Source organism: Penicillium pulvis, assembly GCF_028828015.1.
Source record: "Penicillium pulvis strain IBT 33274 chromosome Unknown contig_23_segment0_segment0, whole genome shotgun sequence".
Classification (NCBI taxonomy): Eukaryota; Fungi; Ascomycota; class Eurotiomycetes; order Eurotiales; family Aspergillaceae; genus Penicillium; species Penicillium pulvis.
In genome coordinates this window covers 2,721,411-2,742,011 of record NW_026643075.1, presented here as the reverse complement: position 1 = coordinate 2,742,011, position 20,601 = coordinate 2,721,411, and the positions used below count along the sequence as shown (strand labels likewise).

Here is a 20,601-nt window from a genome sequence, read left to right as displayed (position 1 = left end):
ACTGCAAATAGCCCAGGGCTTTAGTTAGAAAATTGTTGCGCTTCTCTATGAGAGCTTCCAGAACAACTCTTTTGGAGAAGCCCTTGATCGTAGAGAGGATATGATGGACAATGTGGTTGAACAGAAGATATGGGAAGCACTTTTGGCCGAGTCCTTCATATAAGGCGAACACAGCAAGCATGTGGCTATCTTGTGTTGACTTCATTTTCAGGCACTCTTGCACACTTATGCTTATAAATCGATTAGAGAAGCACGATTGAAAGAAATACGAATGAAAAGACCAGGACTTCAACCCCTAGAACATGCCTCCTGTAGATAATGGGACGTTGTCAGGGTATATGACTGTCGAATAGTGGCAAAAAATATCTCCTCAGCGCCACACTTCTATCCATTCTTCTCTACTCCCCAATACTGTATGCTTACACCTCTACAAGCAAGGCTTTGTTTCTCAAGCAGAAGAGATAGATAAATGCAGACCAAATTTGTCAATATCCTGGGCCCAATCAACACTATCAACGCTATACTGCGCTTCCTCATCCTTTTCTGTCATGATATCAGACAAGTTAGTTCTCGCCAAGTGTATGATTATAATTCCCCAGTCTATGTAAACGTTGTACGTGAGCAGAGAAGCTAGAGTCTACGTAAGAAGAGAGCAGCCCAAATGGGCCAAACCATTACGTTCTTAAACCCCAAGCTACTTACATAGTAAGCTCTTTTCCCCCTCAATTAGATTTGCACTATACTTTTAGAAGCCCCACTGGTTGATCCAATTCGACATCTGAGCGCGAGAGACTGGTCCCAACATCGCCATAGTCTTGCTCGCCTGTTTCGCCTGGCCAACACTAATCTCCGCTGACAGCGTGCTGTCACTCGTGAGACCTCGATAAAACTGAAGCATCTTCAAGGCCGGCTTCTCAAGGATTTCCTGTTCGGACGGATCACTGATTGCCTCGAGCTCATCGAGCCAGTCCTCGAGAGAAACCACCTGTAAGGGGTACTTATCCTGAATGGCGGGAATGAGCGAGGACCACTTGCTGCGGTTGGGGTTTGTCAGATGGAAGACGGCATTGGGTTCCTCTGAGAGGACCGAGCGGCGTGTTTGAAGGATTTCAAGCGTGATATTGGCCAAGGCATCCTGTTTATGTTAGTCAATTTGATTCTGGTAAGCTGGTGGGGCATAATACCACTTACTACAGAAACCCAATCAATAGCATACCCACCCAGCTCTGCCGGAGCTTTACCCATCGCCTTGGATGTAGCCACAAGGGTCGGAATCCATTCATGTGGGTTCCAAAGTCCCATCCGAGTATCAGGACCGGCAATCTGGCCAACACGGAAAATGCTTGTCGGCACGCCAGACTTTCGTGATGCCTCCACGCAGATACTTTCACCCACAAACTTTGACTCGCCGTACCCTTGCTCGAGAACCTGCTCGATGCTTTCCATTGCTACCTCGGGAACAACTGGGCCCATGGTTTCAGACACCCAGCCTCCGATTGTGCTGACCGATGAGATGAAAGCTACATGAGCGTTATAGCGACCGTTCAGGCTGAGGTTGACGAATTCGCGCATTCCGAACAGATGTGGATGTTCGAAAGATTCGACTTGGTGGTTGAAATTCACTTTCCACGCATTGTGGATGATGAGGTCCACTTCGTCAAGGAGTGATTGGTACTTGTCAGAAGCAAGGCCAAACTGCGACTCGCCGAAAGATACGTGCAGGAACTCGACCTTGTTTGAGTCGAATAGTGAGGATGCTGGAAGACCTTTGAACTGGAAGCTTTCCACTTGGCGAGCGGCGGCATCTTTGGTGCGGTTGAAGCAGTAAATTTTGTTGACATTTTCTTGGTTAATGAGACTCTGGAGTAGATATGTGCCTAGGGAGCCGGTGGACCCAGTAAGAATCACAGTGGAAGCTTCGGCGGGCTGGGACAGTTTCACGGAACGGGTGGGAAGGTCGCTCGTATATTTTGAAATCAGATTGGCAAGCTTGTCAGCCCGTGAAACCTTTGTAGTCGTGGCCTGCTCTCCCTTGAAACCACTCATCATCATCTCAGTCAGTCTGTTGACGGTCGAATGGGCGTAGATGTTCTGAAGGCTGATGAAATCGATGTTCAAGTCGGGGCTATCGGCACGAACAGCATTCTTCAATAGCTTGCTCAATTGGATCGTGCGTAGTGAGTCCATTCCCAAGCTGTATAGATCGTCGGCATCACTGAAGTCTAACTCGCCAGATAGGAGTGAGATGACGTTGTGTAGGTACCCTTTCATGTTCTCCAAGTTCACAGGTGAAGGCAGCTGCATCTCCAGCTGATCATATTTAGTGGCATAAAGGTCGTCAATTTCTTGGGCATAATCATTGTTCACGGTGTGTCTTTGTGTCGTGCCCTTCGAGGTAAGTCTAAAAGCCTTGTCAGGTGATGAAAGTCGAATCATATTCTTCATGACTCGGCCATAGTTGGGAACCATTTCATTGGCCTTTTCCACTTGTGGCCAAATCATTTCGACGAACTTTTTCTCATCATCTATCAGTTTAGCTCCCTGTGTTGGTTCGATCAGCAAAGCAGACTGGAATCTGCCCTGGCCGATCAGCAATGCGCGATGCACGGAAGGATGATCCTCGACCATCTTCTCCAAAGTGACTGGGTTCAGTTTCTCTCCATTGTTGAGTACGATCACATCATCCAAACGACCGTGATACTTCCACAACAGGTCATTGGAGGCATGCTTCGTAAACAAATCCTTAGATCTATACTCCTTCAAAGTGGGGAAGGTGTGAAAGACGCCGTGTATGAGGCGAGACTGTTGAGTTCGAGGGATGACAAGCTCGTACAGCCCATCCCCAATTTGTTGCATATCAATGTTATATGCTGGGTTCCATTCGAAGTATCCCCAATTGCCTTCACCAAAAGGAACAAGGGAATTGATAATACCCATTTCGCTGGAGCCAATGACCGTTCTCAATTCTGTATATTGACTCAGCTTTTGGCCGATTTCAGGCGCCAGGGGAGCGCCTCCAAAGCATACGAAGTCAAGTGTACGGAGGCATTCAAGCGCCTCCTCTGATTGACTCATGTCTTCTAGGATCGAAGGTGGCAGGATGGTTGCAGTGGGCTTTGCTTCTTGCAAGACAGTGACGAGCAAGTCCACCGATAGAGGTTTGTCGGGGCTTGACACGAAAGGAATATTGTGCAAGATAGACTCAAAGAATGAGATCAAGCCCATGAGGTGGAAATACGGCGTGCACGACAGGACCAAATCGGCCGGGCCCAGGTGGTTGAAGAAGGATGACTGACGACCTTCAGGGCGAGGGAGTTGTGCCGCGACATCCCATGTGCCGAGGAAACCATGAGTGAGGGGAACAGGCTTTGGCATTCCTAAGAACGAATTTTAGACGTCAGCGGCTAAAAGAAGGCTATGAAGAGAGATGGCAGTCAGTTCCATACCGGTTGTGCCAGAACTGTGAATCATGAAGGCAATTTCGTCCTCAATTTCCCCATAGCTTTTTTCAAAGCAGTACTGCTCCAGCCCACGAGCATCGCCAAGGATATCATCAATGCTGGGAACCTCTACAGAGTTGAGGGCCATATATTTCTGGAGTTCCAGTACTCTGTGGAGCTTCTCATGGCTGAACAACAACTTGGAGGAGTTTGTCGCTTCAATAACATGAGCGTAAGCTTCATTCGACAGCCGAGTGGAAGGAAAGAATATCTTTATTCAAGTTTAGCTTCCCTGCAATGAACAGACACAATATAGCTACTACTTACCGTGCAGCCCAACTTGTGCGATGCGAGCATAAACAGGATATACCGAACGTCATTGTTCCCCATATACGCGATAGTCTCTCCCTTCGTTGGTCTTCCAATGTGCGTTTCAATCCACCATGACGTAGCATTCACTGCTCGTGACAGCTCGAGGAACGTGATCTCTCGGAACCCATCTTCGATTTGGTTGCTCTTGGGAATCAAGCCAAATCTGCGTCTTGGATCGGATTTTGCAAGAGAGTCTACTTCAGTTGCGAGGAGCTTGGTAGATGGCTTCAGGAAAGCCTGGTCAATCCCAACCATGGCTGTTTCGGCGCGGGCGAAAGATGGCATGATCTTAGTGGGTGAGATGGATAGGCATTCAAGGATAGAAGAGAATGAGCAAATTTCATACGCTTATATTCCTAGTTTCATACTTCCGATAAATATGCAATTTATTAGTTATTACTTCCGATGGATATACAGTTCATAATCCAGTGCACAAAGCACGTACAACGTACACAAGTATCATGTAATCTGGCCTCTAAGGTGTGGATCTATGCAAGGAATAGCTTTTTTTTAGACAGTGGGGACACTTGAAACAGACAGCCAAGCTTTTCTAGGTTATGAAAGGCTGAAAAAGCCAGCCCAAATATCAACATTGTACTCCGTATCGCGTGATGGTCGGCTAATTTGCAAGGGTTGATTGGTTAGTGTATGTTTATCACACCTCGCATCGGCAATTCAGCAGGTTAAAGACTATCCCCGCCATAGTGCTCCGGATCTGATGGCGGCCCGGATGGATAATAATAAGTTATGAGCATATGTTGAGCATAGATCAAGGCTGTCAGATGAAGATAGTCATGAATCATGATCTTAGATGCCGCGTTTCCCGATTGTAGAAAGGGACGTTAAGGGCATTACGTGAATAAGAGTCCTTGCGTCGGGTAATTACTTTAATATGCCAAAACACTGACTCAGGTAAAAACCTGATCTTCAATACCTTTTGAAGAAATGGCCATGTTTTTGACAAAGTCCCCTCTCATCTAATTTGACCAGGACAGCGACAGTAGTTTGGCACATCATGTTCCCTCAAGGCGGTCTAGAGAATTTCAAGATTGACGTGTCAACAACTCGCAGGAAAGTTTCCGAATACTCTATCTACGAACCGAAACATATAGATCACCCCTTCATACAAGCATAAAATTTGGAAAAAATTAATGCAGACTTTATTTAATGCACATGTGCGTATTTTTTTGCATGTTAATGGGGTCGCAGGGGATTCTGAAGAGCGATCGATCGCACAAGTCTCTGGCCCCGGGGTAAAGTTAGAGAAAGAATGAGCATACCAGAGATAAGTCGCGGGACAGTGTTGATCAATTTGAATGTTGTAAGTGGCGTTCGCATATTCCAAGAATCCAATCCCTAGAGGTCTTGATCGGACTTGACCCAGTGGGCGATATCAGGTAGGTGCTCACGGAGAAAAGATCATGCTTGGATAAAAATCCGGTGACTTCCAGTGCCTTGGTGAGTATAGAGTATATCAGAAAGCATAAGGTTTATACAGAACGGACCGAGTGGCTTAAAAGCGGCAGCGGCTGACCACTCAAGCGGGGAAAGTCAAATGAGCTCCACACGTGACACATTCGATTTATGCTTATTATTCATACAGAATAGGTGCTTTCAGACTTGCCCAAATATATGCTACATTTCTACATCTACAAGTAAACCGATTCTTTGCGACAATTCCATACTATGTCATCACAGAATGTATCCATGGATCCTTGCCGTGACAAGGCCCGGCGAGCCGGTCCCCACATCCTCAAATCTGACAGCGTTGGAAAGACCTCCAAAAAGCCCGGGCTAGTATAAATGTAAATTGGCTTTCCTCATTCTCCCTCTTGCTTCTCCTGGCTTGGTCGCATCATTTCCCGTTTGTTGAGTTGTTCAGTACTTGTACAGCTCACGCAACAGTAGACCGCAAATCAGCTCCAAACTCAATTCACCGCAACTACCTTTAAATTTCGTGTTATCAAGATATGGATGGAGGGAAATGCGAATACCAGTATGCATTGCCCATTTACTTATAGTTGAAATTAGAATATAACCTATATTGTAGTTCACTTTAGAAACTATAGGCGCGCGGACCTCCCCGGATAGGTCGAGGGGCAAGATGAGTTTATGAACGTAATGATATTCGGACGAGAGTGCGCCACAGAAGAGGATCTACTGGTCATGCTGCCTACCAAATAAGTAGAAAAGCCCCACAGGTAGAGCTACAGCTACTCGGTCGATAAGCTGTGCCTGACGGGTTACCGCGTTGAACTCCGGGATTACCCCACAGGGTAAGCCGAAGGGCCCGGTTCCATCGTTCCAGAACTGAGATAGAGCATTCGGAGGCAAAATGTTCATGTGAGCTGCGAAAAAAAGAGGGTCTCGCAAATTAAAAAAGCAAAAAGAACTTAATCGTATAAAGAGCGACATATTCGCTGTTCAGATAGTTCCTTCTTGCTTTCCCTCTCTATTGCATACATTACCTCCGATCTATACTTCGAACCTGTACTCAAAGCTTCCCCCGCGTTTGTGTACGTTTCACCCGACTCTACACACCACAATCTTTGGAATTCTCTTCCTTTTCGTCCAATTGCCTCTCAAAATTTACACAGACGTCCACAGTTCAGAATTCGATGCTAGGATACGAGCTAACAGTGAACAACAGCCCTCCGCGTTGACCCCCACTTTTTCCCCGCCTCCAAGTCGCTCTCTAGAACAACAGGTTTCACGAAAGAACTCGGACCTATAGAAGACGGTTTGACAGCTAGGCCTTTTTTTCTTCTCTCGTGAGCTTGAAAAGCTATACACATCTACCGTCATTCCAGCGGTTGAGCATCTCTGGTTCCGCAAAAGTTTCCCGAAAACGTTCATTCATCAATATGCAAAGTAAGTACTTTACTTTTTCCAAAGCTCCACTCTGACGTTGAGGACTGGGATTTCGCTCCCCACCACTTCCATTTCTATCTCCATTATAGCGGTCTAGGAAAGTCCACTGACAGTCGTCACAGCCAAACACTTCTTCTCCGATCCGACCCATTTGGTCTTGACCGCATTGAACTCCATCACTGTCACCAACCCATCCCTTGCATTGGACCTCGAGAATAAGATCGTTTTCCGCCGCCCAGATGCGCCCCGCAAGCCTAAGAAGGTCTCCATCGTGACCGGTGGTGGATCCGGCCATGAACCCGCATTTGCGGGCTTCGTCGGCCACGGTTTGTGTGACGCGGCCGTGGCCGGTACGGTTTTCGCTTCGCCTTCTGCGGAGCAGATCCGTCGGGCTGCGATGGATCGCGTCCCCACTGATTGTGGTGTTTTGATTATTCCTAACAATTACACGGGTGATGTGCTTAATTTTGGTATGGCAACGGAGAAGTCTCGTGCTGCGGGTATTCGCACCGAGTTCTTTGCTATGGCCGATGATGTCGGTGTTGGCCGGAAGAAGAGCGGTAAGGTCGGTCGCCGTGGTATTGGTGGTGCTGCATTGATCTTGAAGCTGGTTGGTGCTCTGGCGGAAGCTGGGTAAGCTAAATCTGGGACTATATCTTTATTGCTTTCTTTATTGACAATACCGCAGCGGTTCCCTCGATGAGGTCTATGGTCTCGCCCAGCACGTTAACAACAACTTGGTCTCCATTGGTACTTCTTTGGAGCATGTTCACATTCCTGGTCGTCGAGTTCCTGAGGGCCTGGATACTATTGCACCTGGCGATGCCGAGGTTGGTATGGGTATTCACAATGAGCCTGGATCCCACCGCGCCAAGGCAGACTTGGTCGAGCTGGTCTCAACTATGCTGCGCTCGCTGCTTGATCCCAATGATGCCGACCGTGCCTACGTCACTTACACCCCCAAGGACCAGTTTGTTCTTTTAATCAACAACCTGGGTGGAGTGAGCATCCTCGAATTGGCCGGTATCACTGATGAGGTCCACCGCCAGCTGAACAAGAGCTATAATGTGAACCCGGTCCGTGTAATCCAAGGCACATTCCTTAGCAGTTTGGACGGATTGGGCTTCAGCATCTCGCTCCTGAAGCTAGCTGACACCGGCCTTGGAGCCGGCAAGTCCCTCATTGAGCTACTTGATGCTCCCGCAGAGGCCGTTGGCTGGGCTGCCCCTATCTCCCACGCAACCTGGGAAAACCGCATCGACACCCCAGTGCAGCTTAAAAACTCCAACCTGGCCGAGGAGAACCCAAGCAACCTCAAGCGTAAGCTCCACCCTGCACTCCCCATTACCCCTAAGATACTCGTATACTAACAACCATCTAGTTGACCCAGCTGTCGTTAAGAAGGTCCTCGGCGCCGGCCTGAAGCGCGTCATCGCCGCCGAGCCCGAAGTAACCAACTACGACACGATCGTCGGCGATGGCGACTGCGGTGTAGGCCTCCAACGCGGTGCCGAAGCCATTCAAGAGCTCCTCGCCAGCTCGCCCGGAATCAGCGACGACATCGTCAACACAGTCAACCGCATCGTGACAGTCGTCGAGAACGTGATGGACGGAACCTCAGGCGCCATCTACGCGATCTTCCTGAACGCTCTAGCTCACGGTCTCCGCGACCAAGACAAGGGCACCACATTGCAGGCTAACACCGAAGTGTGGGCGAAGGCACTCAAGCACTCCGTCACTGCATTGGGCCGATACACTCCTGCTAAGCCCGGTGACCGTACCCTTATGGATGCACTTGTCCCGTTCTGCGATACCCTCTACGAGAAACATGATGTAAATGCTGCCTGTGAGGCTGCTAAGCAGGGTACGGAGTCTACTAAGAGTATGAAGGCTAGTCTTGGTCGGTCTGTTTATGTTGGTGGTGAATCGGAATGGATTGGTAAGGTGCCTGACCCTGGTGCTTTTGGTCTTAGTGAGTTCCTAGCTGGACTTGCTGAGGCTGTTTAAGCTTCCAATGCTGTGTGCTTCTTGCTTGTTCTTGTCTTCCGTATAAATAGCGTGATACCAGACCTTGGAAAATTTCAATGGGTCTTTTAGTGGTCTATTTAATGTAGTTCATGATGATGACCAGTTTCATGTTAACTATTTGCTTTAAGCTTATTTTCAGGCATAGATAGCAATTCATCTAAATGTCATGTGTTTGAATTGGCACAGGTCTCCCTTTCTCGATAATTTCACTTCGAGTTGTTTCTTAACGAAGTCTATAACCAACGGGGCATCTGCATTGATTAGACTTTTAGGTGTATACAAGCCAACATATTGACCCCTCGCTTTACATTGAAAGTGCGGTGTATGGAGGGGGGCGTGCATACATTGATATGCGCACAGAGATTTAAGTACTGAAGTCACTTCCAAGGTTCGGTATGACCTTGCAGCTTTCTTTAGGGTTAATAGAGCCATGCCCCACGACAATGTAGCATCCTCTACATAGTAGCCTATTCTTTGCTGGTAGTAGAGTACGTACTCTTCCACCCTTGCGTCTCCGGTGTTCATATACCCCACTAAACGCTCTAGGGAAATTATATAGCCCTACTGAAAGCCCGAGGCGAAAGGAAAGAGACAGGAGTACGACAAAGAACGATCCCAAGGCTGGGTCAGTTTGAGAGAAAAAAAGATGCATTGCGAACATATCTCAGCTCTAAGGGACCGCCGTGCTTCCCTAAGAGCGGACACAATCCCATCAACAGAACGCCAGCAAGGTTTTTTTTTTGTAGGCCAGAAGTCACCTTTGCATGCGAATGCTACCTCACAGGCAAGGTTGAATAGTCCCAGATCTAGCCTGAGATGTTGCGACCAGAAGCAAGGGACAGGAGATAAGTATGTAGAATGGGTGAGGTAAGCAGGAAAAAGGGTATCGATATCGATTACATGATGAACCGTAAATCACAGGATTGATCTGCGGCGCAAGCGGAGAGCAAACCGTCCCGCATATTTAGAATTCCGAGATATCAGGGTAGATCGGATGCAGGGGGATGAACCACCCTGGGCGGGATGGCGATGCGCATGATAAGGGTGAGGTGATAAAGCACTCAGCTGAGCAGGACAAGAATGACAGAGTCACCACGGAGGAACCTAACAGAGTCAATTGTTAGAAGACCATTCGGAAAAGCAAGATGAATAAGAAAGAGAGTGTGGTGTCTCCACCAGGTTCAGGTCCAACCACACGTACATCTTGCTAATGAAGCGATCCTTGTTCACGCCCTTGCCCTTGCTACCCTTGGGCTTCTCAGTCCACATCTCCTTCACGTTCTCCAGCACCATGTTGCAGTGTCGGTCAAAGGCCTTGACACGGGCCAGCAACTTGCGGTTGTTGCGGCAGGAGATCAGGACCTGGGTGTGCGTGCGGGTGGCGGTCTGAAGCAGAGACAGCGGACCAGCGGTGAGCTCGTGCTCCTCAACAAGAGCGACCTCATATTCCCTGTTTAGTTGCAAAGCAAGATTAGCCTTTCGGATTCATGTATGTCTTGAGAGCGCGCATGTCGGAACGAGGCTAGAAAAGACGGTCGGGGTACCGCGTAGCCCCGCACTTCATACCCCTTCCAGCAATTAGGCAGCATCAAGTAGTGGAGAGGAAAGGGATGACAATCATCGGTGAATCCGGAGACATTGGAGGGACGGGGATTCGTGAAAGAACGTACGTGAGCTCGCTCTTAGGCTTGTTGAGCAAATCCCTTTGGGAGAATTAGGTCAGCTGAATGGTACTAGAGTTAGAGGATTATTGACATATCACATACTGAATTTTGGGGTCGGGAGCTGTCGACATGGTGTGTAAAGTGTGAGTTATAAATGGCCGAGAATGGTCGCTCGCGCATGCGTTAAGATGCTGGAAGGTGAGCAGGTTCGATAATCACGTGATATACAGCTGGCCCTAGAATTAACTGTGCCGCGACCAGCCTCATTTTTCCACGCTGAGATGTCAAACAAAGATTACTCCAATCTTGGCGATATAGGTCTTTAATACAGTCATCAACTGTAACTTGGTATTTTCATGCTGTAGTCGTCTTCCACTAGTCTGAACACAGATGCCTATTCTCTTTCTCTACCAGTGCATTTTATCACTATGGGTGAGTGGTACGTCATTTTTGGCATACACCGCCCGGCTGGCGCAATTGGCTAGCGCGTACGGCTTTTAACCGTAAGGTTGCCAGTTCGATCCTGGCGTCGGGCGTTTTGCTGTTTTTTTGAAAATTATTCCCGCACCCTCAGGCACCAAGGCACGCGTTCTGACCGCGGCTTGCTCGCGATTGGCTGCGTCACGTCGCGTACACGCTTGTTTAGAGATCAGCGGATAGCTTCAACCCGCGATGCAAGGTCTTCCCTTTAAACCCTCCAACCCCCTCACTGTCTGCAGGTGCAACTTGATTTTTTCCCTATTCCCGCTTCATCTTTGATCCTTTTTCTTCCCTATTTTTCTTAATAGGCTTTTTCCATTGATAGAACCAAGGCTTCCTTTTACCCTTCCAAGGATCGACCAGATCAACATTCCAGTCCTGCAGACCCTGCTGCAAAAACTGCATATCGGCGCCATTCTCCCGGCCGACCAGATACTTGACCGATATGCTTGGCTGATAGATCGACTGGCTCCCATCCCACCTGCACTTATCCCGGTGCTACAGCGTACTGTGGAGCAATAAAAAGGCGATTTGAATATTTGCCCTGCCAACAACCTCGATCCCCACCTCCCCTGCCTACCGACACCCTGCCTTATCTTCTTGCAACCATCCCCGCCTCACCCTCTCTCTACCTCGTCTTCTTCTCGATTCCTTCTCAATTGCTCTCTTCGTCTCGGCCGGAAATTGTGTATGGAGACAAATCGAATTGTATGAGATGGACTCTCAGGACGGAATCACCGTCCGCCCCATGAGGCGTATGAATTCTTCTCAGACAACCAGATGACGCCCATAGCTAAAATTCTCGTTTAACAGTTAAGGTCTTGTATACCTTTGATAACGAGAATAAAACCAACTGTCTTGCTCGCTGGCCTCATGTGCTGGAAATCCAAACGGCTTATCTGGATGAAGAAACACCAGTCGGGGTGATTGAGCTGAAGACATGTATTCAAGCAATTGTTTCAGCGAGGTTCGACTTCCCCCTCAAGCTCATGGTTATTTATATGCTTACTCTTTTGAAGCCCTGAATTGGTGGCACAATTAGGAAAGGACTACACAGTGTACGCTTACGACTACTCGGAATACGAAACCCCCCTCGTCGGTCAAGGAATGCTTTCATGGGTACTGGCTTCATCTTCACCAACACCGGAGGCGCCCGCTCACCAGTCTAAAACCATGGTAACGGGCAAGGTGTGCAAAACCCCACTGGGTCTATTTTCCAAGGGCGCCGGCGCTCAGGAGATCCTAGAGGTCAAACTGCGATTGGTTCCTGTTCCGACCGTTATGCAAAGCCAATATCTCGACAGCATGCAGAAGTACCGAGAACTCAGCAATGTGATCCCTCACGACTTCGATGCACAGTCCTGGACAAATTTTATGCGTCAGAATCCCTCGCTGATGGAGGCCGCTCGAAACCAGTCACAGGACCGAGCGAGTGCTGGGTCCCCGATGGGTGGATCTGGAATTGGACGATTTCATCAAATTCTCAGCGAAGGCGCCACTCCCCGTGAGTTCTCAGGGTATGAACGGAATGAGTCGGTGCGATCAGTTTCGCCCACGCACTCTTATGGTGCTCCCAGCAGAGTATCAACACCCGGTGGAATTCGATCGGTGATCCAGCAACCCCAACCTCAATCAAGACAACCTTTCAACCAAAGCAGCGATATGATCAGGCCATCTTCGAGTGCTTCTATGCGCGACAGTGACTTCCAAGTACCGCAGTCTCACTCTAGGAGAGATTCAATTCAATCCGGCTACGCCAGTGGGGGCGAGGATATGGATCCTCAACCACGGAAGAGAGCCAAGCTGTATCAAGCAGGCTGGCCAGGAAAGTCCGATATGAACATTGAAAGGCAACCCAGCTCGCTACGAGTTGCCGCCAGCACGGCGGCTTCTGTTCGGATTCATCGTCCAACTCCCGTCAATCCTTCCATTGCAGCTGAACAGTCTCTCGTCGAGCCCGTTCGCCCGCCAACCCCAATCATGCGTCCTGGAGAAGGAACCCGCCGCCTTCGACCTGCGTCAAGCATGCTGCGGGAGTCGTCCGTCATCAGCTCATATGGGTCGCCATACATGAATAGCGATGACATCGGCACGGATTTCACAGGTCATTCTCCTGACGACTCCCGTTACCAAGGACTGTTCGAACCTCCATTTTCCATGCCTTCCTCGCCTCCTATCATGGATTCACGGTTTCCATCCAAATCCAGCCCTGTGCTACCGCCCCTTACATTAGATACCGACTCCGGCTTCATGAGCGGTGGTCTGGATGATATGATGGATGATGAAGCGGCTACTCCAGTGGAGTGTGGCCAAAGGGCTGAGTCCCATGGCCTAACTGAGAGAAACAACTCTCGTTCCGTTCGCTCTACAGTGCAGGCAACATCCCCAGCCAGTGCCACTGGCACGGTAGCTGACCAACCTAATAATTCCATGATTATCAGCGATGCTCCCATCCAGCAACCTACGAAGCCCCAGCAACAGCGTCGCCCTGTTTCGGCAGCTGGGTCCAGACCCAGCTCGCGGAATAGCGTGCGCCTGGCACCCAAACCGCTAGCACCGGCACCCATTGCTCCTCAGGGTGAACTCGTTCGAAACACGAGCGCCGTTCCTTCCAGCGATCCTGTTGCGCCTACCCACCCTCCCCTTCAATACTCCCACACCTGGGCCGGGCCAATGAGTGACTTCAGTCTTGCTGATAGCTCAAATTCGGCACCACCACGGAAACCCGAAACAAAGCCTCGGAGCGCTAAGAAGAGAGTCAAGCAAATCCAACAGCGACTGGATGATGCTATCAAAAGCGGTCAGGTTCCTCCTTTCTGTGCTAATTGCGGCTGCATCGAAACCCCTACGTGGCGCCGGGCATGGTCGAAAGAGGTGGTGGGTGGGGAGGATATTGCCAAAGAAATGATGCAAGACAGCAATACCTTGTTCTACGAGTCTTTGGAACGTGATCCCCAAGATGCAATCTCCAAGTTCAAAATCTACAAGAAGACTCTGCATAGCTGGGACAAGGAATGGACCCAGGTTTTGCTTTGCAACCCTTGCGGTCTGTGGCTCCACAAGTTCAAGACAATGCGTCCCGAGAACAAGTGGAACAAACCCGGTGCAGATGGTACTGAGAAGAGAAAGAAACGTCCCGTGAGAAACCGCAGAACTGGTGGTCCACTGTCACTTCCCTCAACCAGGACTCGCAGCATGGCTGCATCAAGCGTGACCGCAGCCTCCTCTCCAGCCCCAACCGAGGCCTCCTCTGTCCAGCCCGAAGACGGAGCTACTCCCCTGGTGGACAACAATCAAGAACAGGATCAGGATCAGGATCAGGATGACGAAGGCGAAAATTACCCCAACAAGCGTCGCCGGGCTAACAGCGCTGAGCCCCCACGGTCAACCGAGAGCTCGCACACTCGTTGGGAACACGATGACGCTGTGGAAGCCCTGCGTCGTGCGATTCAGTCCAGTCCGGCGAGAAATATGGCAGGCCGCAAGGCTCCGACCTCGGATGACTTGACGCTTACCCCCAAGCCCTTGCGGCGGGCGTTGTTTGCCTCTTCCCACAACGAGAACGCTTTGAAAGAACTGGATGATGCTATGGTGAACAGTGGCTCTCCGAGACGCAGTCCAAGAATTGCTTCGCGTGGGGACAAGGCCCTGGAGAAGGAGAATATGGCGCCCACACCTAATGATGACCTGAACGAGCTCTTCGAGAGCCCATCTCTGGACTTTGAACTGCCTATCAGCCCAACCCCGCGTCGGCCCCACGCTCGTTTTAACATACATGAGCGACGACTTTCGTTGCCTTCCAACTCGCCGACTGCTAACCGACGCAAGGATGTTGGATCGGCTACCCCTTCGACTCGTCTCACCGCGGAACGCTTGCAACGTATCCAGGAAGGTCAGGATCAAACCCGCACCACACCTCGACAAAATCGAACCTCCAATAAGTCAGATATGCCCTCCTTGTTGGATTCTGCGGCATTCGAGTCTTTTGATGGCATGATTCTCGACATCTTTGACAATGCTCCTGGTCAGTCTGACTTCTTTGAGCTCGAGGGCTCAAAGGCTGATAATCAGAACTGGGCTGAGTGGCTTCCAACAGACTACGTCTCTCCCAATGGATCAGATGAAAACGCTGGAGCTTCAGAAGACTTCATTAATGCCATTCTTTCCGATCCCACCGTTCTCAAGGAGAATCTCCACAACTCACAATTCAATCCTTTCGCTTTCGCCGATACCCAAATCCCTGACTCGGGTTTCTTCAGCTCTGATGCTCTACACGCAGACCCCATGGGGATGCCCAAGCCTCATTCTGCCACCGAGCAGTCAAATGGCCAACAGTCGATGTCTCCCACTGTGTGAGCAATCTTCGGCCTCGACTTGGATATATCTTGTCCTTTTCATGTTTGTTTTATGTCTTAAGTTTTTTAGCGACGGCGTTTGGCTGGTACGATTTCCTTTGCTTATTGCTACACACCGACCTTGTCTTATCTACAGGCGGCTCTATGCTCTTGTTGAGCATACTCAGTTTTCCATTGTTCTGAATTATGACTGAAAGAACCCACAATCGGGTCCCCACCGTCTATCGCTGATGCGTTGTCTCTTTATTGCTCAGCTGATGATTGCTACCGGAATGCCTAGCGGCCCGGAATACATGAAAATAAAATCAAATAAAAATTCAAAATTACACTACAAGCATTTTCCATTCCCTTTCTAGTAAGTAGTGGCTTGAGGTTTTCAAATTTGCTAACTTGAACCTCTGACCGTCCATTTAAGCCTCCCTTATATATGCCTAGACATCTAGTAGTATTCAAATCACCAGTATATAAGGCCCAGGTATCTGATGAAATTGAGCGTCTTCATCTGAGAGAGACCAGCAACCATCCTTAATAATGAATTTTGGAAGGGAACAAGCAACATTTGCCATGGCAAAAACCTTAGAATTTGATCATAACCTCGTATAGTATGCAAATCGGAGCTAAGCCACCATAAGACCGTGGACAAAAAATGACAAATAGACAACGTAGTGCCATCAAACTTGCTACTCAAAGCAAGAAAACAATTATCCACCAGATCTAAATCGCGCTTTTATCCTTCTCCAGATGCCGTAAGAATCACACTACCTTTCAAAACACTTCAAATTCTTTACTCGGTACTGTAGAAGATGGTCTTGAAGCGGTGGGTAGCCTCGACAACATGCTCATAGATCTTGTAGTCTAATAGTGGTAATCAATCCAGTTAGCATAAGGCCTGTTACATTCGGTTTAGCTCAAGATAGAGACTCACCACAATCCGCCGGGTTACCCCAGTCCGTTGTCTCCAGGACTCGGAGTCCAACCTGAAGAAAGCAACCGTAAGTAATTTATTCCTCCAAATGCTGGTCTTAATGCTCGTTCCTGTTCAAGCTCAAGAAGAACAGAACAGGTCCAGGGAAATGCTCGAACTCGGCGAACTTACCCCACCATCAACATCAGTCACTTTCCCCACAACTTCGATAAGCTTCCCCATCTGCAAGTTCTCATCCGGAGTCAGAATCAGCGTCACATCTCCATGGGTACCGCAGGTGATCTTCGCTTGCTCGCCGTTAAGCGCGCTCACGGTGCCCAGAATAGAGACAGTGTGTATAGTGCCGGCGGCGGGGTTGTTGGGGTGGAAGTTGGAGAGGTGCTGCGGCAGGACGCGGGGTGTTTGAAGAGACATTTTAGATTGGCAAGTCTCGTAAGGTTTGGTTTGGGAGATGGTTGAGGGAGTAGGCGTTGTGAGAGTGCTTTGATGGAATTGAGCCGATAGACGCGTTGATAGGACGCGTGGGCACGTGATGGTGGGCTTTTTAAAATCAATGTAGATCGGGGGTGTCGAGCAGGTCAATGCAGCTATAAGTGGCAATCGAAAAATTGAATCTGATCAAAACAAACTAGAGTCTTATTATCATCATGGACTCAGTAATATTAAATGGGATCAGAGGTAATACTTGTTAATGGTCCTTTTACTATATTCTCACGTGACCATTATCAATTTCAATTGAAGCGGGAGCTCATGTCCTGCGACGTCAGACCTTCACAACTTGCGCCGTGATCCCCAATGGGTCCTTGAATCTTCAACACTGCTTATAACACTACATAAGATAACAAAACTGTGTTCAACTCATCTCCTACCCACCCCAATCACTACATCACCTCGAAAACATGCCTCCGCCCCTACCATCTTCCCACCGCGGGATGACCGCGAACCCGCTCAAACCTGTGGGCCGTTATCGGCCTGGAAAGCCAGTCGCGGAAGAACACTCATCATCTGAAGAGGAGGAGGAAGACGAAGATATCGAAGCGCAGAAAGAACAAGAACGAAAAGAGGCTGAGCGCCGGAGACAACAAGCTCCGAAAGCAAGCTCTTTCACTTCTGCGGCCGCCCGCAAAGCTGTCCAGGCAGAGCAGGATGATGACGAGGAAGGATTCGAGACTGACGAGGAGGATGAAGATGAGGAAGCACCAGCATCAGTACTCAAGGCTGCAGCATCAGCACAGACAGCTTCAGCAGAAGCTGTAGCATCCAAACCGGCTCCGGCAGCCGCCCCAGAAGAGAGCGAAGGCGAAGAGGAAGAGGAAGAGAGCTCAGAAGAAGAGAGTAGCTCGGAGGATGAAGCGCCCCGGCGCATGTTGATACGGCCCACATTTATCAAAAAGGACAAAAGAGGACAAGGCGCAGATCAAGCACAAGCCGCAGCTAGTGCCGCAAACGCCGAAGCTGAAGCTGAGGCACGCCGCCAAGCTCAAAGACAAGAAAAGGCGGATCAACTAGTGCGCGATCAACTCGAGAAAGACGCAATTGCACGCTCATCAGCAAACCGGGCCTGGGACGACGACGAGCTAGAAGTCGACGATGAAGAAGCCATCGATGACAAGGACGGTGTAGACCCAGACGCAGAGTACGCCGCATGGAAGCTCCGAGAATTAAAGCGAGTTAAGCGCGAGCGCGAAGCTATCGAGGAAGCTGAGAAAGAGCGCGAAGAGATCGAGCGCCGACGCAACCTTACAAAAGAAGAGCGTGATCGCGAAGATGCCGAATTCATCGCACAGCAAAAGGAAGACCGCGAAGCCACCCGCGGCCAAACAGGCTTCATGCAACGCTACTTCCACAAGGGAGCGTTCTTCCGCGACGACCTGGAGAAAGAGGGACTGGATCAACGCAATGTCATGGGCCGCCGGTTCGCGGATGATGTTGCGCGTGAGACGCTGCCTGAGTACATGCAAGTGCGTGATATGACCAAGCTGGGCAAGAAAGGCCGTACTCGTTACCGCGATCTCAAGTCCGAGGATACAGGCCGATTTGGTGGAGGGTATCAGAATCGCCGGAACGATAATGGTCCGCCTATTGGCATTACTGATGAGCGGTTTATGCCTGATCGGGGGGAGGATCGGGGCCAGGGACCGACTGGGCCTACGGGTGCCAATGCCAGCTTTGTTCGACCGAGGCGGAGGTCTAGATCTCGTTCTCCACGGAGGGATAGACGGGATAATCGGGAGCGAAGTCGCTCTCCGGAGAGGCGGAAACGCAGCCCGTCTCCGTATGAAGATCGGGATAAGCGCCGACGAGTCGATAGTTCATGAACAATACTATATCCACTTTGTGAACATGGCGTTGGAAGGATTCTTTAGCCAAAAGCTTTGCATTGCTGTTGTTATATACTGGTATATACTTTTCCAGCAAATGATACACCCATCTACGCATTTCAAATATTTAGTCTTTAGCGTGCTGCTTCAGGCCAGGATATTCCTATTATCCATATAAGTAACGTCCTGGTCTCCAAAGATCCCATGACTGCCTTAGCATATCGGCAAGCTGGTAGATCTACAGGAAAGCAAAAGACAATCGTTACAGACATTGCTCGGATCATCTCATCAAATCCCCGCTAGAGGATAGGTAAACATTGGTTCTATAAAGTCCGTCGTCAATAAAGTGGAAGACCTATTTAATGCCCGCACGCTCCAAAACCTTCTCACGCTCCATAACACTGTCCCCAAATCTCACAAGGAAAACCGTCCGCGAAGGCCACATCTCCGTCGGCTGATTATGCGTCGAAACCTTAGCCTCAAACCCACACCCATCACACACGCCCTCAATAATACCCGCCACAAAGGCTGCGCAGTTAAGCATACTCATCTCCCGCGGCACGCTGATATAGGTATTGACCAGCGGGTCGTTGTCGGTGATCATGTATTCGTTAGGCGTATCCGGGGAGACGGAGTGCTCGAGAGCATCTGCTGAGCGCTGGAAGAGGAGGCGCCAAAGTGGGCCGTGAATGAGGTGGAGGAGGGTTAGGATGCGGAGAGGTCTGTTTGGTGGTGAGGAGGATGTTGAGGAGCTTGAGAGGGCTGAGGATGAGGTTGATGTTGCTCTGTAGAAGAGGAGGTCGAGGAGGCGGAGGCCTAGGGGGTATCCTTGTTCATTTAATCTTGGATTGTGTTAGTGGGATGATCGGAGGTTGGTTTCGGAGGTAGAGCTCATTGAAAGATCTCTTGGAAAACGTAGAGGTCGTACCGTTTCTCTAGATCTTGAATGCCCGTTACCCTCCGCTGGGCATATGTGACCATCTCCGCAAATAGATAGGCGAAGCTTGCCCGGCTGGACTCCGCATTGCGGCTGCGGTTCAGATGGCGGTCGTAGATGGTTTTGCGATTGGAAGGCACACGGAGGCCTTGTGTTGGAGCTGGGCTTTGTGGCTGCTGCGGCGCTTGTGTTCGGTCACTGGATGTGGATTGCGGCGTTGCGGCGTTGCTGATTGACAGCATGGCCGAGTGCCTGGGCGCGGCCATGGTGTGTAGAGAAGGATGCAAATAGGTGGTGGGATTGAATTGGTGAGTTAACGATCAAGGATGAGGGTGCTGGTCAACTCTTGAGATTATGTATTCGTCATATGTTGTTGGTGGTTTGAGGGGTCAAGCTAACTTCGTCTCCGGTCGTCGCGATGTGGATGCGATCTACGGTGGAGCACATCAGCCGCGAATGCAACTCGTGGAAGATATCTATGTGAACAAAGGTTCTACGTCGTTGGTCGTACATTTACAGGAAAAGAGTTTAAAGTAGAGAAGATGATTTGAAAAGAGTAGATTTCATTCATGAGTCTAGACAGGATGGCTGCGCAGACTAGTAGGCCGTGCAACGGCTACATAAGCACCAGAAAAATTTTCAAGGTGCTGAAACCAGTATGCCAGACCGTCTAAGAAGCGACAACCAACGAGTCAAGACCCAGTTTGTTCTATATATAAAGATGTGGATCCAAGAGCGAAGTCAAGCCTATTCTGAAACCACTGTTAGTGAGGTTCATGGAAAAGTTCATATATATATCACACAAAGGGAAATAGCCAATTCAATCAGACATCCAAGGAAGTAATTGCGCACATTGATCCCGAAAAAGGTTCGATTGGGCCTAGCGTGGAAACTGCGAATGTAGGAACTTTTTCATCATATGAATTGGGCCCGAAGACCCTTGGCTATTCCCGATCGCGAGAAAAAAAAATCAAGTCAAGAACTTACCAAATTAGTGAAGCATGTCGAAGAGAAGAGAAAAAGGAAAAGAAAAGTCTGCGTTGTGCTACAGAGTTCGCATTAGAACTGTGTTGCAGTTGCAAGAGATGATGAAAAGAAGAAAAAAGTTTCGGGGTGCGAAACCGCCTTTTATAGGGCGGAACCAGCTGCCCCGGAAACCAATCTCAAGCGAATATATCCACTTAAGCTCAGAAAATTTTTTTCAAGAC

General features: G+C 49.4%; 7 protein-coding genes across 7 annotated transcripts; 3 read left to right on the top strand and 4 right to left on the bottom strand.

Annotated features, from left to right (window-relative positions):
- Positions 1-745: 745 nt before the first annotated feature.
- On the bottom strand, positions 746-4,097 carry N7503_005308 (putative NRPS-like enzyme; the record flags this gene model as incomplete). Its single annotated transcript, XM_057064855.1, has 4 exons — positions 746-1,135; positions 1,192-3,377; positions 3,447-3,711; positions 3,768-4,097. 4 exons carry the CDS (start codon positions 4,095-4,097, stop codon positions 746-748), a joined length of 3,171 nt encoding a protein of 1,056 aa, XP_056922598.1.
- Positions 4,098-6,676: 2,579 nt separating this feature from the next.
- N7503_005307 (uncharacterized protein) lies at positions 6,677-8,690 on the top strand (the record flags this gene model as incomplete). The annotated part of the gene is made up of 4 exons (XM_057064854.1): positions 6,677-6,683; positions 6,806-7,316; positions 7,372-8,003; positions 8,065-8,690. The coding sequence occupies 4 exons, from the start codon at positions 6,677-6,679 to the stop codon at positions 8,688-8,690; spliced, it is 1,776 nt and encodes a 591-aa protein (XP_056922597.1).
- Positions 8,691-9,772: 1,082 nt separating this feature from the next.
- On the bottom strand, positions 9,773-10,506 carry N7503_005306 (mRNA splicing protein SMD2; the record flags this gene model as incomplete). The annotated part of the gene is made up of 4 exons (XM_057064853.1): positions 9,773-9,815; positions 9,913-10,161; positions 10,382-10,414; positions 10,478-10,506. The coding sequence occupies 4 exons, from the start codon at positions 10,504-10,506 to the stop codon at positions 9,773-9,775; spliced, it is 354 nt and encodes a 117-aa protein (XP_056922596.1).
- A 1,046-nt stretch (positions 10,507-11,552) lies between these two features.
- Positions 11,553-15,211, top strand: N7503_005305 (putative GATA transcription factor (Ams2); the record flags this gene model as incomplete). Its single annotated transcript, XM_057064852.1, has 3 exons — positions 11,553-11,610; positions 11,669-11,822; positions 11,875-15,211. The coding sequence occupies exons 1-3, from the start codon at positions 11,571-11,573 to the stop codon at positions 15,209-15,211; spliced, it is 3,531 nt and encodes a 1,176-aa protein (XP_056922595.1). The 5' UTR covers positions 11,553-11,570.
- Positions 15,212-15,994: 783 nt separating this feature from the next.
- N7503_005304 (putative ssDNA binding protein Ssb3) lies at positions 15,995-16,549 on the bottom strand (the record flags this gene model as incomplete). Its single annotated transcript, XM_057064851.1, has 3 exons — positions 15,995-16,065; positions 16,136-16,187; positions 16,307-16,549. 3 exons carry the CDS (start codon positions 16,547-16,549, stop codon positions 15,995-15,997), a joined length of 366 nt encoding a protein of 121 aa, XP_056922594.1.
- Positions 16,550-17,034: 485 nt separating this feature from the next.
- On the top strand, positions 17,035-18,453 carry N7503_005303 (microfibrillar-associated 1 family protein; the record flags this gene model as incomplete). The annotated part of the gene is made up of 1 exon (XM_057064850.1): positions 17,035-18,453. One exon carries the CDS (start codon positions 17,035-17,037, stop codon positions 18,451-18,453), a length of 1,419 nt encoding a protein of 472 aa, XP_056922593.1.
- A 358-nt stretch (positions 18,454-18,811) lies between these two features.
- On the bottom strand, positions 18,812-19,659 carry N7503_005302 (trafficking protein particle complex subunit 5; the record flags this gene model as incomplete). The annotated part of the gene is made up of 2 exons (XM_057064849.1): positions 18,812-19,298; positions 19,385-19,659. 2 exons carry the CDS (start codon positions 19,657-19,659, stop codon positions 18,812-18,814), a joined length of 762 nt encoding a protein of 253 aa, XP_056922592.1.
- Between the last annotated feature and the right edge of the window lie 942 nt (positions 19,660-20,601).